This window comes from Nyctereutes procyonoides, unplaced genomic scaffold (assembly GCF_905146905.1).
Source record: "Nyctereutes procyonoides isolate TBG_1078 unplaced genomic scaffold, NYPRO_anot_genome, whole genome shotgun sequence".
Taxonomy (NCBI): domain Eukaryota; kingdom Metazoa; phylum Chordata; class Mammalia; order Carnivora; family Canidae; genus Nyctereutes; species Nyctereutes procyonoides.
Genome location: NW_026575135.1, coordinates 64637510 through 64652059, shown reverse-complemented (window position 1 = coordinate 64652059; position 14550 = coordinate 64637510). Strand labels below are relative to the sequence as shown.

Genomic DNA, 14550 nt, shown 5'->3' with positions numbered 1-14550 from the left:
TTTTATTTTATTTTATTTATTTTATTTTATTATTTCATTTCATTTATTTTATTTTATTTTTATTTATCTATTTTATTTTTTAAAAGATTTTATTTATTTATTAATGAGACACAGAGAGAGAAAGAGAGGCAGAGACACAGGCAGAAGGAGAAGCAGGCTCCATGCAGGGAGCCTGACGTGGGACTCCACCCCGGGTCTCCAGGATCACACCCTGGGCTGCAGGCAGGCGCCAAACCGCTGAGCCACCCAGGCCGCCGGAGCCTGGATTTTAACACAGCCCTTCTGAGGCTACAGCACAGGGTCTACTCACTCCTTTGTTATATGACCTTGTTTTGCCATTACGTGGCTTTCTATCTCATGAAGGTGTCATGAATATTTTTATTGTTAGGAACACAGCAAAGCCTTTTATTCATAGGATCTGAAATTCACATTTAAGAACACAGACTGACATCCAAATGTGGGTTGAAGCAGAACTCACAAGTCTTGTCTGTTCAGACAAATTATTCTGTGGTTTTCCAAAATACGCAAGGTATCTTTTTTTTTTCTTAGAAATCTAGAAACACTGGTGCTATCTATAATCATTAAAGTGTTGTTGCTATATAAAAGTCCCGTTGGGGCACCCCCGGTGGCACAGCGGTTTAAGTGCCGCCTGCAGCCCGGGGTCTGATCCTGGAGACCCAGGATCGAGTCCTGCGTTGGGCTCCCTGCATGGAGCCCACTTCTCCCTCTGCCTGTGTCCCTGCCTCTCAGTCTCTCTCTCTCTCTCTCTCTCTGAATAAATAAATTTATAAAAAAAAAACTTAAAAAAAAAAAAGCCCCGTTGGTTGTCCAGAGTTATTATCTCAATTGTGTTCATTGTTACCAATGATCTTTTTAAAAAGGAAGTGAAATGTAACTTGATAAAGTCTGGCACTCTTTTTTTCTTCTCTCCTTTCTAGGCATTCTTTAGTGGAAGACTGAAGGCCAGAGGGAACATCATGCTGAGCCAGAAGCTTCAGATGATTCTTAAAGACTATGCCAAGCTCTAACGGACGCACTACATTATGAATAAGAATAGAAAAGTGACATAACTCTCTTCACCCAGATATGCAAAACTGATGAAGCAAAAGCGATCAAAACTTAAGATACAGGGAAAGTTGCTTACCCTTTTCAGATTTTAGATGACTTTTCAGATTTTAATTTTTTACTAATTTTTCAGGTTATCCTTCTTTTTACAAGGAACTGCAGGTGATAACCTTTCTGTTCTTAGAGCTCTATCTTCGTAATAAAAAGTTTTCACTCAAGCCTTTAGAATTGTGACAGCATTTATAAGTGGAAAGGAATATTAGATCAGGAAAGACCCCTTTGATGTCCTATACACTGTTCTGTTATTTTCTGTTCTCTATCTTATCGATAGAGAAGATAATTTTAACATGAATTGTTACTTGTATTCACTTGCTGTTAATACTTTACTATATTCTGCTTTAAAGCAGGAGAAAGGTCTTTATGTTCCCAAATAGTTTTCTTCTCTCCTCTGTTTTGCTGGAAATCCTTTATTTTCAAATAATGCCTGTAAATACCATCATGGGGTTTTCTTGCTTAATCAGTAATCGCGAATCATAAAGATGTTAGTAGCAAGTACCATCATACTCATATTTCTTCTCCATGTAGCTCAGGTGATGTGTGCTGAGGAGATGCCCTTTGACCCGTTGGCTGCAGGGGTGACCCGCAAGTGAGATGCTGAGGTCAGGGCTGGAGTGCATGCCACTCATAGAGCATAGCCAAGGGGGATGTGTGTGTGGGGCTGTTATAGGCTCAGTTCCCTGGGAGACAGACTTTAGAGATCTTTGGTCAGGAACTGTATCTGGAGTTGTTCTTGGGATTAATGCCTAGGGAGAGTGGTGGTAAACAGAGGAGGCAGGGGGAGAAGTTTGACTGTGGTGCACTCACCACAAGGCCTCAGCCGATCCTCTGGGGATGGCCCAGCATCTGCCCTGAGTTAACTAGTCACTGATTGCGGCCTGTCCTGCCAAGGTACCATGACGTGGGGCAGCACAGCAGGGTAGGTCCTGGAGTGTGCTCACTCACTTTGATGGCTTGTTCAGCAGCTGAGAGACTGTCTTTGGTCCTGAATAGGGCTTCTGGGAGGGTGGCCTGGTGCCTCACATCAGGGAACAAGACTAGGGAACCAGAACTCAGGGATCAAAGGAAATGGTCTCAGGAATGTGAAATTGAATTGGAATATTTACACAGTGGTGGAACATAGAGGAAAGCCTTAATACACTCTTGCTGACTTAACGAATGAGCAGGTTATAGTGGAAGGCAGAGAAGAAAAGTTGTGCATTTGTCAATTATGCCTTATCCTCATGGTCTCTGTATGGTATTCTAAAATTAGTTGTAATGTAGAGTGATTTATTGTTGTACCAACTGAATTTGTTTTTAAAGTAGCAGCCTTTTAACATTGGTCTTCTATAATAGCTGTTGTTCCTGTTGAGCTTGGAAATAGAAATTGCGTATCAAAATGAATCAAATGCCACACACGAATAAAAGTGTTGAATATATACCCTGGATGCTTAAAACATATTAAGAAAGAGGTATTTTCATTATCTCACTAACCTATCTCTGTCAGTCTGAAAGGCCAGAGAGCTACTGGTGTCCAGATTTAGCGGCTGCTTCTTACTACTCTTCATTCTCCTTCATATTTTCTATAATTTCAATATTGTTGATCGCACCATGCTGCTTAATTCTTTTCTCCCTTTTCATCCTCCAATGAGAAACATACTTCTTACTGAACCTGTGGGTTAATCACCCTGTCTCCTACTTGTCTCTTTTATAACTTTTTCTGTCTCTCTCACTTTTCAGGATTATCGATTAAACAAAGTTTCAGTCCTCCTCACTTTTTGCTAGACATTTTCTTCCTGGATTGGTTTCGTCCAGTTTCTTATCTTCAGCCATCACCTGAGTGCTGGTTGCTCTGAATCTGGACCTTAGCCCTGAGCCCTCCATAATGCCCCTCTGCCCCTCGACAGCTCCAAATCATTACAGGATTGTTGTCCTCTGGTTCCCGTGCACACATGTCCAAGGTAAACGCGTGATCTTCCCCTCCACTCCTGAATGCGTATGTATCCTTATTGCCTTAGTTAAGGACATCACCTTTTGTGGAGGCCAACCAAGAAACCAATTCACATTTGACTTTTCTTGTCCTCACTCACCTCCCCCCCCATCTAATTTTTCCCTTCCACCTCCTGAATATTCCAGGGTTTTCCAGCTGCTACTACCCAGGTGTGCTCTCATAGTGGATAGCTCATTGTAGCAGCTTTCTAGCTGGTCCCAGTTTTTCACAACCCACCTCCCACCTACCAGAAGGACCTTACTAGTCTAGTATATACACCTGAATGAATTTGTGACTTCCCAGCTTAGAAAACTGTGAGAGTTCCTACTTGGTCACCTTCCCATCAGGCCCTGGCATGGTTCCATGTTCCATCAGTTGGAATTCTTGCGGTGGCAAATAAGAAAACCAGTTCAAACTGGCTTAACACAACTTTCCTGCATAACTGAAGAAACATCTAGAAAGGTAGGACTGTGTTTGAAGAGGCTTAATCAAGCATTTCACTGTTCCTTGTCATCTCCCTGGCTACTTGATATGCAAGCTCCATATGGTACCCTCCCTGGCAAATACAGGTCATTCCTGTCTGGTTACAAGAAGGCAACCAACAGGTCCAGCTCCAGAGTCCCATTCCAAGGGAGCCAGCAGAATGAAGAGCATGGGATTCTCAAAAGCCTCAGTGAAGGCCTCTCATCTAGTCTCACTAGCTGAGCTTGAGTTAGAAGGCGATCCTTGAGTCATCACTATAGAGATACTGGATATGCTGATTGGCCTGTGTCTATCAGGGCCCAAATGTATAGCTAAGTCTAGTATGTGGGGGGGAGGGTCCCTCAGACTCCCTGATTTTGATGATTTGCTGGGAGGACTCATAAGACTCAGCATATAGTCATAATCGTGACTATGATTTATTATATCGAAATGATACCAAGCAAAATCAGAAAACGAAAAGATCGCATGGAGTGAGGCCCATAGGAAATCAGGTACAAACTTTCAAGACATCTTGTCCCATAGAGTCACACAGGACATGCTTAACTCCCCCAGCATCAAATCCTGACAACACGTATAAAATGTCTACGAAGACTCAGTGTCTAGGGTTTTAATTGAGAGGCTGTTCACACAGGCTTCTCTTGCCAGAGCACATACCAAAATTCCAGACTCCTAGAAGGAAAGCAGGTATTTAGCATAAACCCCATTGGTACAGTTTGGGTACAGGGAGCCACCCTCCGTGAGAGAATGGGAGGAATCCTGAAATTTAAGTTCCTAAATGCCAGCCGAGGGCCAACCTTGCAAGCATACCTTTCTAAGAACTACAGTCCCAGGGCTGCCCTGTTAGCTCTTCTGTGTAGGGTCAGTCCCATCCAAGCCACATGGCCTGAGAGCTAATATGATTTCCAAGGAAATCGAGAATATGGGGTACCCAAATCACAGTGGTCTAACCCAAAGGTTCCTTAGCTCTTATCTCTCCCAGCTTGCTTTTTTGAACCTCCTCATCTGATAAACTCCATTCTTAGACCTCCCAAGTGTGCCTCTGCATGGAGCTGTTCCTAACAAGGCCAGAACAATCTCTGACTTCTCACAGAACTTGGTTTGTCTATTTTACAGCAAACAGCCTGAGAAAGCATATTTTTATATTGGACAGAAATAGATTGAGGAATAATGTATTTAATAATACCACCCCAAGAAAAAGTTTACCCTTTAGGCCAACAAATAGAGCAGCAAAATTAAATGGTAAGCCAGTTCCACGGAGAAATTCTGACGTTGAAAAACCTCAAAACCAGAAAGTTACAGAGAGTGATTTTCTGAAGAGCAGAGCATTTTAGGTCAGTGTGGACTAAGCTATAAGGGGAGAGGAAAGAAGAAAACTTTAAAAAAACCCATGAATAGGCAAAAAAGAAAAATTTCAAGCCTTGGCTAAAAATGTAGATTCATATTACACATTTATGCAGTATATTGGCTTGAAGTTGCCTAGTAATGACCTCTAGATATCAGGGTTACCATAGCTTAAGAAATGAAAAAAAAGATACCTGAGAAGATAAAAATATCAAGGTATTAAAGTTGAAAATTTACACAGAAAAACTGTAGAGCCTTGTCCAGAATCCATCTTTTTTCTTTTTTAATATTTTATTTATTTGAGAGAGAGTAGAGCACAAGCAGGGGAGAGGGAGAAAAGCAGGCTCCATGCTGAGCAGGGAACCCAATGTGAGACCCGATCCCAGGACCTCTGGACCATGACCTGAGCTGAAGGCAGATGCTTAACCAACTGAGCCCCCCCAGGCAGCCCAAAACCCATCTTTTAGGGAGCTTAGCTACATAACTTGTTGAACAGCTGGCAAGAATAACAAAATAGACAAATAGATCTGTGTGTTCTGGGGGCAGCATTGACTGGGGGGAAGCTTCTGGAGGAAGCACAGAAGAAGACTGTAAAATTGAAGCAGAAAAACACTAGAAAGTACCACATCACCTGAGTGTTTGAAGGGAGGTTAAGCACCTCTGTATTCCTTCATATCTTTTGACATTACAGGTGTGTCAGTTAAAAACAATGGTGGGTTAAATTGGGGTTCCAGGGGCACCTGGGTTGCTCAGTGGGTTGAGTGTCTGCCTTTGGCTCAGGTTGTGGTCCTGGTCCAGGGATTGAGTCCCACATCAGGCTCCCTGTGAAGAGCCTGCTTCTCCCTCTGCCTGTGTCTCTGCCTCTCCCTGTGTGTCTCTTATGAATAAATAAAATCTTAAATAAACTGGGGTTCCACAAACATGTTCTTTAAACCACCAGATAATAAATATTTTAGGCTTTGGCCTATAGAATGGGTCCTGGGGATAGTTGTTGAGTGCCAGTTAAGAAAACATTAGCTAGGGACACCTGGGTAGTTCAGTGGTCGAGCGTCTGCCTTTGGTTCAGTCATGATCTCAGGGTCCTGGGATCGAGTCCCACATCGGGCTCCCCTCAGGGAGCCTGCTTCTTCCTCTGCCTGGGTCTCTGCCTCTCTCTGTGTGTCACTCATGAATAAATAAAATCTTAAAAAAAAAAAAAAAAAGAAACGAAAAGAAAAGATTAGCTAAGGAGTGCCCTGTGGCTCAGTTGGTTAAGCAGCTGACTCCTGATTTCAGCTCAGGTCATGATCTCAGGGTCATGAGATTGAGCCCTGCATTGGGCTATGAGCTGGGTATGGAATCTGCTTAAGATTCTCTCTCCCTCTCCTGCCCCTTCTTCCCCCACCCCCTCATGCTCTCTTTTTCTAAAACAAAAACAAACCAATATTTACATCTGTCATCCTTATTTGCTGTAAACACTTAGGATAGTATTCAAGACACCCTGCCACCTGCCACTCCCACCTTCAGGACAGTTAAATCTTCCTGGCACATGCCATTACCAGCTCTTCTTGCCTGAGCTGTGCACTCCTGGTATCACGGAGGGGCACCAGCATGTACTCGGCTTTCCAAATCAGCAACCCCGCTGTCACCTTGATCTTCTCTTTTTGTCCCTAGCGACTCATGCACTGCTTACACAGTGCTGTTGAAGACATTGCACTGCTTCTCACTTGTTTTCTGAGATGAAAACTTTTAGGAATGGAATTACCAGGTCAGATGGTAAGAGCAGTGTTAGGCGGGTCCGGTACAGCAGGCACACACCCTGTGTGCCTGTCCCACTTTGGAAGGCAAGGCAAGGAAGGCGAGTGTCAGTGTGTCTACAATGGTGAGTTTTATCATAAAACCCCCAAAGTTATGGCCTTACACACATAAGTGCCTTCTGACTGCAACAGTTCTTTCTCTCCTAGCATTACTACATCTTGTATCGCGAAGCAAGAAAAAAGCAATTGAAGCAATAAGATTTAGCTATCTGCTTCAAATGAGGTGGTTGTGGGAGGAAATGAGATAAGAGGTATGCCCTTTGTGGCTGGGGACAGATGATGCTGGACCAGGGGGAGCGGGCCCCTGTTTCCATCTGGGAATGGGTACATTATCAGAACATACAGTCCCGGTCACAGACTGTGACCATAAGAAAACAAGCAGTGCTGTGTGTTTAAGTGATGCCAATCTTTGGCTTTTTAAAATAATCACCATAAGCTGGGCCCAGTGGCAACAAAGCCTCAGTCATCCAAAGTGAGCCACCATCTTCATGCATGTCCAAGGGAGGACACATGGCGAGTGAGAGTAGAGTTTTGGCTGGGAGATTAGAGGTTGGGCTGTTGGCACCATGACCTTCTCACCTGCTGTCACCCTATAAATAATAGGCCTCTCTTTTTATCCTGCCTAGTTCAGAGTTCTCAATTTTATTGGCCTGTGGAGGTAAGTGAGGACACACTGGAATAAATCATTTCCCCTCACTCTTCACCCATCAGCTCAGTGTCGGAGCACTGCCAGCAAGATGGTCTGTGTTACATATGACCATGTTGATTCCCAAAGAACAATTTTCAAGACCATTAATGGATGGATCTTCAGTCAAGGAGTATCCATTGGACTCCTAATGTGTACTGGGCACTGGAGATTCAGACGTGAACAAGGAAGAAAGACTATCTGACATTAAGGAGCCGATTACGTTGAATGAATGCAGGCAATTTTATTGTTATTGTTTCTTAAGGCATTATCATTTAAAGAAATTCCTGTTCTTTAGCAGACGTTCTGTGGCTTCTCAGGTTTAATTTCAATTGCATTTTTAAATCAGAGAATACACATTTGCCTATGAGTTGTTTAAGAAATGTGTATTTCGAGGCACCTGGCTGGCTCAGTTGGTGGAGCATGTGACTCCATCTTGGAGTTTTAAGTTTGACCCCCACATTGTGTATAGAGGTTATTTAAAAAATAATAATAAAATTTAAAAAATATGTATTTCCCCACATGTGAATTGTCAGTTTTCAATTTGGAGTTGACAGTGGAGTTTGGAGTTGAAAGAAAGTGCAAGCCCCATGTTGGGTATGGAGCCTACTTAAAAACAACACAAAACAAACCCAGGCCATTTGGCAGATGGCTATGAACCTCTGACAAGATCATGAGTTTTATCCGGTCCTAGCGGGAGAGGTATGAGTACCAGACCAAGCAACAAGGTCACCCACTCCGACTTTGTGTTTAGTCTATGATACACTTGAAGCCATACCTGTAAATACATCTCTCCATTCCTAACTTTAGTAGATAATCTGATTTGTCTTAGACTCCTTAATTAAGGTGAATGGGGCCCCAAGGAATGCTGTTTTCTATAATGCTGGCAGTACTTTTACTTTATAACTTTTGGCATTATAGAAAATTTTCTGAAGAGGAAACAGGAGAAGGCTGAGCATTGTAGAATTACTTGGACCAGAGAAGCCCCTTTATCTCTGACATTTTTTATTTCTGACTTTCCTTGCAGAGTTGAAGGTGTGCCCCTAGCTTATATCCTCTAGCTCCTTTATTTATTAAAGTACTATTCCCTAAATGCCTTTTTACAATACCCCAGGGACTCCTCTCTTCTGAACCAACACCCCTCCTCTAATACCCAAACAACTATCACTTGTCTTTTTCTGATGAAATCGTATATTTGACAGTCACATTTTCTCTTGAAAATTTTTTAAAGATTTTATTTATTCATGAGAGACACAGAGGGAGGGAGAGAGAGAGAGAGAGGCAGAGACCCAGGCAGAGGGAGAAGCAGGCTCCATGCAGGGAGCCCGATGTGGGACTGGATCCTGGGTCTCCAGGATCACGCCCTGGGCTGAAGGTGGCGCTAAACCCCCTGAGCCACCCAGGCTGCCCACATTTTCTCTTGAATTTAATGAGGGTTGTACCTCTAACTATTAGAAAGACAAACAGAGGCATAAGACATGGTCTATATTAATTTCAAGTTCTATACAAAAGCTCATCTTGTTCTTTGTTGTATATCTTGAAAATGAAATTATTGTTGTTATAAACATTGCATTGCTGAGCGGGTATGACTTTATCATGCAGCCATTTTGTAAAAGTCACAGGTTTAAAATCTCCAAATTAAGTTGATTAAAATGTTTAGTTGATTTTCATTTCATAAATTCAGTGACAGTTGATTTTTTTTTTAAAGATTTTACTTATTTATGAGAGACACAGAGAAGGAGGCAGAGACATAGGCAGAGGGAGAAGCAGGATCCCTCTGGGAATCCTGATGTGGGATTCGATCTCGAGACTCCAGGATTATGCCCTGAGCCAAAGGCAGACACTCAACTGCTGAGCCACCCAGGCGTCCCAGTGTGACAGTTAAACATGTATTCCATAATTAGACCACAGCAACAAAAATTTCGCAGTCTTATATTTTTTGTAAAGGCATTGGATTTTCTAAATTTGTGTTCACTTTGTTTCAATCCACCAGAAAATCAGTTCAAGACACAGAAAAATAAATGAAAACTTTAGTTCTAGTAATTCAATAGGCCTGTTTTCATACTTAATTCCACTTTTATCTGTCTGAGAAGGAGTTTCATCATGGTATTTTATCCTCAAAAGAACACTAATTTGTCCTCAGAGTTACCAGATATAATAATGTATTGACAGAATTGGTTGGTTTAGTTGAAAGAGAGAGATACCCTGTTGCTGAAATGGATTAATAACCTCTCAGATCTGGAATATCTGTGGGCAACTAGTCATAGATCCCTGGTTTTGTGAGCCACGTTACACACACAGCCCTGAGGCTTATTTTTATACTCTTCCTGATGTGAAATGGCCAGCCCAATGATAATTCAATCCTTCCTGCTGTGAATAGCTGTCCTCCATTGAGAACTCCAGCCCACTGGCTGCTAGAACTTGCTCTGGGGACTGGGCACACTCTTCTCTAGGCTGGTTTTCTGAGCTGTTAAGAGCTTAGACTAAGTCATTGCTGGAAAGTCTTTGAGTTTCAAGATTTTAGGACGCTTTCCAATGTTGTTTCCAAAGTTCCAAAGCAACTTTCCAATGTTGCTTTGAAATCAAGTATTTTACTTTCTTGAAGAAGAATCATGCATGCATCCAGTTAAAAGCCAGTGACGCAAAGGGGAGAAATGGGACGCTGTTAGCCTCCTTGGTGGGTGAAGGTGATCAGGCCCAAGTTTTCCAGCCCTCTGGGTCACCTCCCATTTAGTAACTAAATCCAGAGTCCCTATCCTGCTTACAGTGAGAAATCCAGGATCCTCACCAATATGCCCAAGTATCCTTGGGGTGGGGGTGGGGGATTAATGGCTTTTCTGATCACCTTTTGATATGATTTTCTGGATTCCATTGATTTCTCATCTCTCATCTCACCTCACTACCTTCTGTGTCACCACGCTGAAAGTAAATGCAGGGCAGCATTCACTCCTGTTGATGTTTTCTCCAAATCACACACACTCAAGGTCATTATATGTAGTAGGCCAACGCTGAGGCACCTGGATTAACATAGAGGGCTTACCTTACAGTTTAGCCCAGCAGAGGAGCGGGCTCCTCATGGTATATGCTAGACAGTGTGGTTCTCAGAAGTGCCTTGGCCTCTCCTACTGTTGGAAAATTCCAAATGGGCCAGCTCCTCTTACATCTGCCCTGCTCACCTCCCATGCACCCAGAAGCTCCATGCTCTCCCACTATTGTACACAACCATTTGACTCATTTCTCAACCAGGCCATTGGAGTGTTTCTTTGCACAGCTGACAAGGGTTTCAGTGTCTATTTATGCCTCAACAAAGACAGTTCTCTCCCTGAGAGGATTCAGCATCTAGCTTACCTGTCTTTTCTTCTTCTGGGGCACATAGAATGCCAATGTAGGGAGAGACATGTGTTGGAAGACCTGAGGCCCCTTGGGAAGAGGATGCCGGGAAAGGGACCCAGAGTCCAAACTCCCTACCATCTGTAGCACTTCCTGCCAAGGGTTTTACAAACATCCTCCCAGTCATCACAAGCCTGTGAGGTAGATAATATCATTACCCTCATTACCAAGACAAGGAGACAAGTTTAGAGAAGTTAAATCATTTGCTCACCATCATATTGCCATCAAGTGGCAGATCTGGGATTTAGACACAGGTAGTATCTGAACCTAATCACTGCAAAATGCTGCCTTAACCTATGATGCTGGTGCCCACACACATTACTGCATTTTCTTCCTATGAGTTAGGCACAATTTTCATCATTTCTTTTTTCCCCAAGAGAAACTCTGCCAAAGTCATAGAGTTAGGGTGTAGTGGTGCCAGGAGTCACACTCAAGTCACTCAATCCCTAAGTCCATGTGGCACATTGCCTTGATGGGCTTTCCATTTAAAATATTAATGTATTTACCCTTGGACTTGGGTTTAACAAGCAGAAGTTTGTATAATGATTCCATTAAAAATTTGCAGGTTCTTATAACAAACATCACAGAATTGATGTGCGTGGACATTCATTTTAAAACTTTACAGTGTGAACGATATAAAGAAAAGGAGAAAGAGTACATTAAAGAAGATTAAGGAAACGCTTTCGAATAGGTAAGACACCATCAGACAGGAAATACACACCCAGGGGATTGTGAGGGACTAGTATTGTTCTAATTTTGGAGTTCCAAACCCATGGATTCTGTTAAGAACCATCTTCCTGTGTACTTCTACTTGTCAAAAATGAACTAACTGGCATGTTGAAAAAATACATTGTCATTTCTGTTTATTGTTGCAATGAAAATACCAAGCTTTCATTGTCCTTTGAAATGAGTCCGCACATGGGAACATTTTACATATAAAGGTGACAGAGAGGGTAGGGTGATGGGGATGTTGAGTATGTTTTTCATGAGTAGAATATTGGAGAAATTAAGAGAATTTATGGTCAGTAGAATCAATAGCATCTGTCCATATTCATCCCACTGGATGTTTGAATCCTCTTTTTCATGTACCTAATGTGAGTAGTTGTGGAACTTTTACTTGGTTACCTCTAGTGATGGAGAGCTCTGTTTTTCCTAAGGCAGGGGAGGGATTGGAGTGATGAATTGGGTTAAGTGTTGTTAAGTTACATGCCATGATGAAATAGGCCTCCTGGATAATCTATTGATTTGGGTTCTTGCTTAATGAAACAGGGGAGATTAAGTTTCTCCTGTTCTTTAGAGCTGGTTCAAATCCCTTTTAAATGGGAAGGGATGTGGTCTAATGAGAAAAAATATACAATGTACAATGTTGAGGCCAGTCTTAGAAACAGGAAGCTGGCCTCAACTTCACATGATTATGGGTCTGAGGGCCAGTCATGTATTGCATGAGGATCGCTTCTCTTGTTCTTATGGCCCATCTCATGGGATTGTTTTAAGAGTTATAGGACAGTGAATATGAAAGTGTTTCAGTGACTTTGCCTTAGGGTTCCATGTCTTGTCATTCATTGAATTGGTGTAGACAGCACTCTCTGTGTAGAGAGGCGAGTGTAGACTTCAGTGATTCAGGTATTTTGCTTAATTATACAGAAACTGTAAAGACCTGGAGCACTTGTGGGCCTGGGTTTGCCTGAGTAGGGTCTGGAGAATAGGTTCTGATGCCAGGAGGGGAACACATGTTGCGACCCACCTGCAGACAGGTCAGGTCTTTCTCATAGGTGGGAGATGCTTCTAGCTTCCTTGCCCTGGAACAGTATGTCCAAAAGTCATTCCTTAGTCCCTGGGGACTTTCCATAGCATGTTCCTGGATCTCTTAAGGGCTGAGGTCCCAATCTGATTCCAGTGGTTGGATCATGGCCCATGGAACTCACCTATCCCTAGTCACCTTTCAAGGTGAGGCTTCATTCCTTACTTGATGGGGATGGGCCTGCTGTATGGGGCAGATGTGTGGGACTCAGCCATTGGCTGCCTACTTCCTGTCACTGGTGGCTTCGTTTTCTCAACACTGTGTTCTGCATTTTGGATTGGATTGACCTAATACCAAACCATTTCCTAAACAATGCCTCAGTTTTCTAGAGTTTGGAGACACTCTCTTAGATCAGTGGTTCTCAAAAATCTGGTCTGCGGACCATAGTATCAGCATCTGGGTATTTGTGAGAGAGGCAAGTTTTGGGGCCTGCTCCCAATCTCCTGGATCAGAAACTCTGGGAGTAGGGTCCAGTGTTCTGTGTGTTAACAAGCTCTCCAGGGGATTCTGATGCACATTAATGTTTGAGTGCCTTGTCTTGGACTGTCTGGTTGCCCTCTGTGAAGCCAGATTGGGCCACTTCACCTCCTCCTCTCCCTGTGCGTGTCCTAGAGAAAAGTTTCTTTCTGGTGTCAGCTTTTACTCTATCTCTACAAGCCTACTGTTAAAATCCATCAACAGAGCACCATTTTTTCTACATCTGAATAGTCTAGGTTAAATAAGATTCCCACGAGAGCACAGCAAGCCACACATCCTGGTGCTGTGATTTACGGGTATCAATCCTGATCTGTAAGAAGTGTGCACTGGCTCTGCAGTGGCAAATAACACACAGTTCTCATACAAACAAAAGAGAAGCCACTTGTGGCTGGGGTGAGGAGGGCAGAGGGGCATTAAGGGGGGATGTCATTTGGGATTTTCCCAGTTTCACACTCAGGGTAACTTTCCTGTACACTCCTGCTTTTCTCCTCCAGTTCTGTTTTCCTTTCTTTCTACAGGAATGCGTGAGTGGTTTGGCAATGTTATTAGTTAACGAAAAAGAAGAGAGCATTACCTTATTTATAGACTTCGGGCCTTAATATCCAGAGGTTTAAATGTGAAAGCTGAGGTAGGTCTTCGTGACTGCTACTTAATTTCCTCAGGAATAACTAAGTGGGAGCTACAATACATCTTTGTTTAGCAGCTATGGTTTTCATTAAATTTAATTAAGTCTCCCAGAAGCTTTAAATTTAGAGCAACTTCAAAATGCAGGTGGTTTCTGTTAAGTATAATTATATTCCCTTTAGAGCTGCCATGGTTTGAGAAAGCTGGGCTGTCAGACTTAAAGTCTTTAACGGGATCACCGGTGTTTGGGTTTCAGAGAGGCCCTTTCCAAGTACAGCTGGCCTGCCTCCCTGCCTCCCTGCCTGCCTGCCTGCCTGCCTGCCTGCCTCCTTCCTTCCCTCCCTCCCTTCCTCCCCCCCCCCCTTCCTCTCTTCCTTTCTTCCCTTTTGCAGAAAGCTTAGGCTAATGTGTCTTCATGAAATCCACCCACTTATGCTTACAACCTTGCTAAGAAGTTAAGGTCAACCTTACAGAGCTTATTTTATTAGTGTTCTCAGCCAGTCTGTTGATCCCTGGGGCAGGTTGGGAACCTTGAGTTCGCTAGAGTCTGTGTCCAAAGAACCAAGGGGCCCTAAGGCCTGGAGAGGATGAGAACAGAGATCTGGGGCAGCCTTCATGGCAGACGCTTGCTGCCAGTGGAGGACTTTAGTGCACAGAGCACTCCTTCACCTTCTGTTGGATCCTTATCCCTTTGAACTAAGTGCTTCCTTTTCAATATAGACTTAGAAAGAACGTTGCAAATATGTTGCACACGTAGTGCAGTAGCATAGCAGAAAGCCTTCTGACATAACCATCAGTGTTTCCCAGATGATAAACTGAGTCACAGAAGGAGTGTGCTCAAGGTTGGTTTTCTGCCCCCCTC

The 14550-nt window shown here is 43.1% G+C and overlaps 1 protein-coding gene across 1 annotated transcript in view; it reads left to right on the top strand.

Moving 5' to 3' along the window:
* The window catches only part of HSD17B4 (hydroxysteroid 17-beta dehydrogenase 4), a 90681-nt gene extending 88141 nt beyond the window's left edge, over window positions 1–2540 (top strand). Inside the window, exon 24 of the mRNA XM_055301632.1 lies at window positions 939–2540. Within this exon, the coding sequence (XP_055157607.1) occupies window positions 939–1028 (90 nt within the window). The 3' untranslated portion in view covers window positions 1029–2540. The remainder of the gene's footprint in view (window positions 1–938) is intronic.
* The last annotated feature ends 12010 nt before the right edge of the window (window positions 2541–14550 follow it).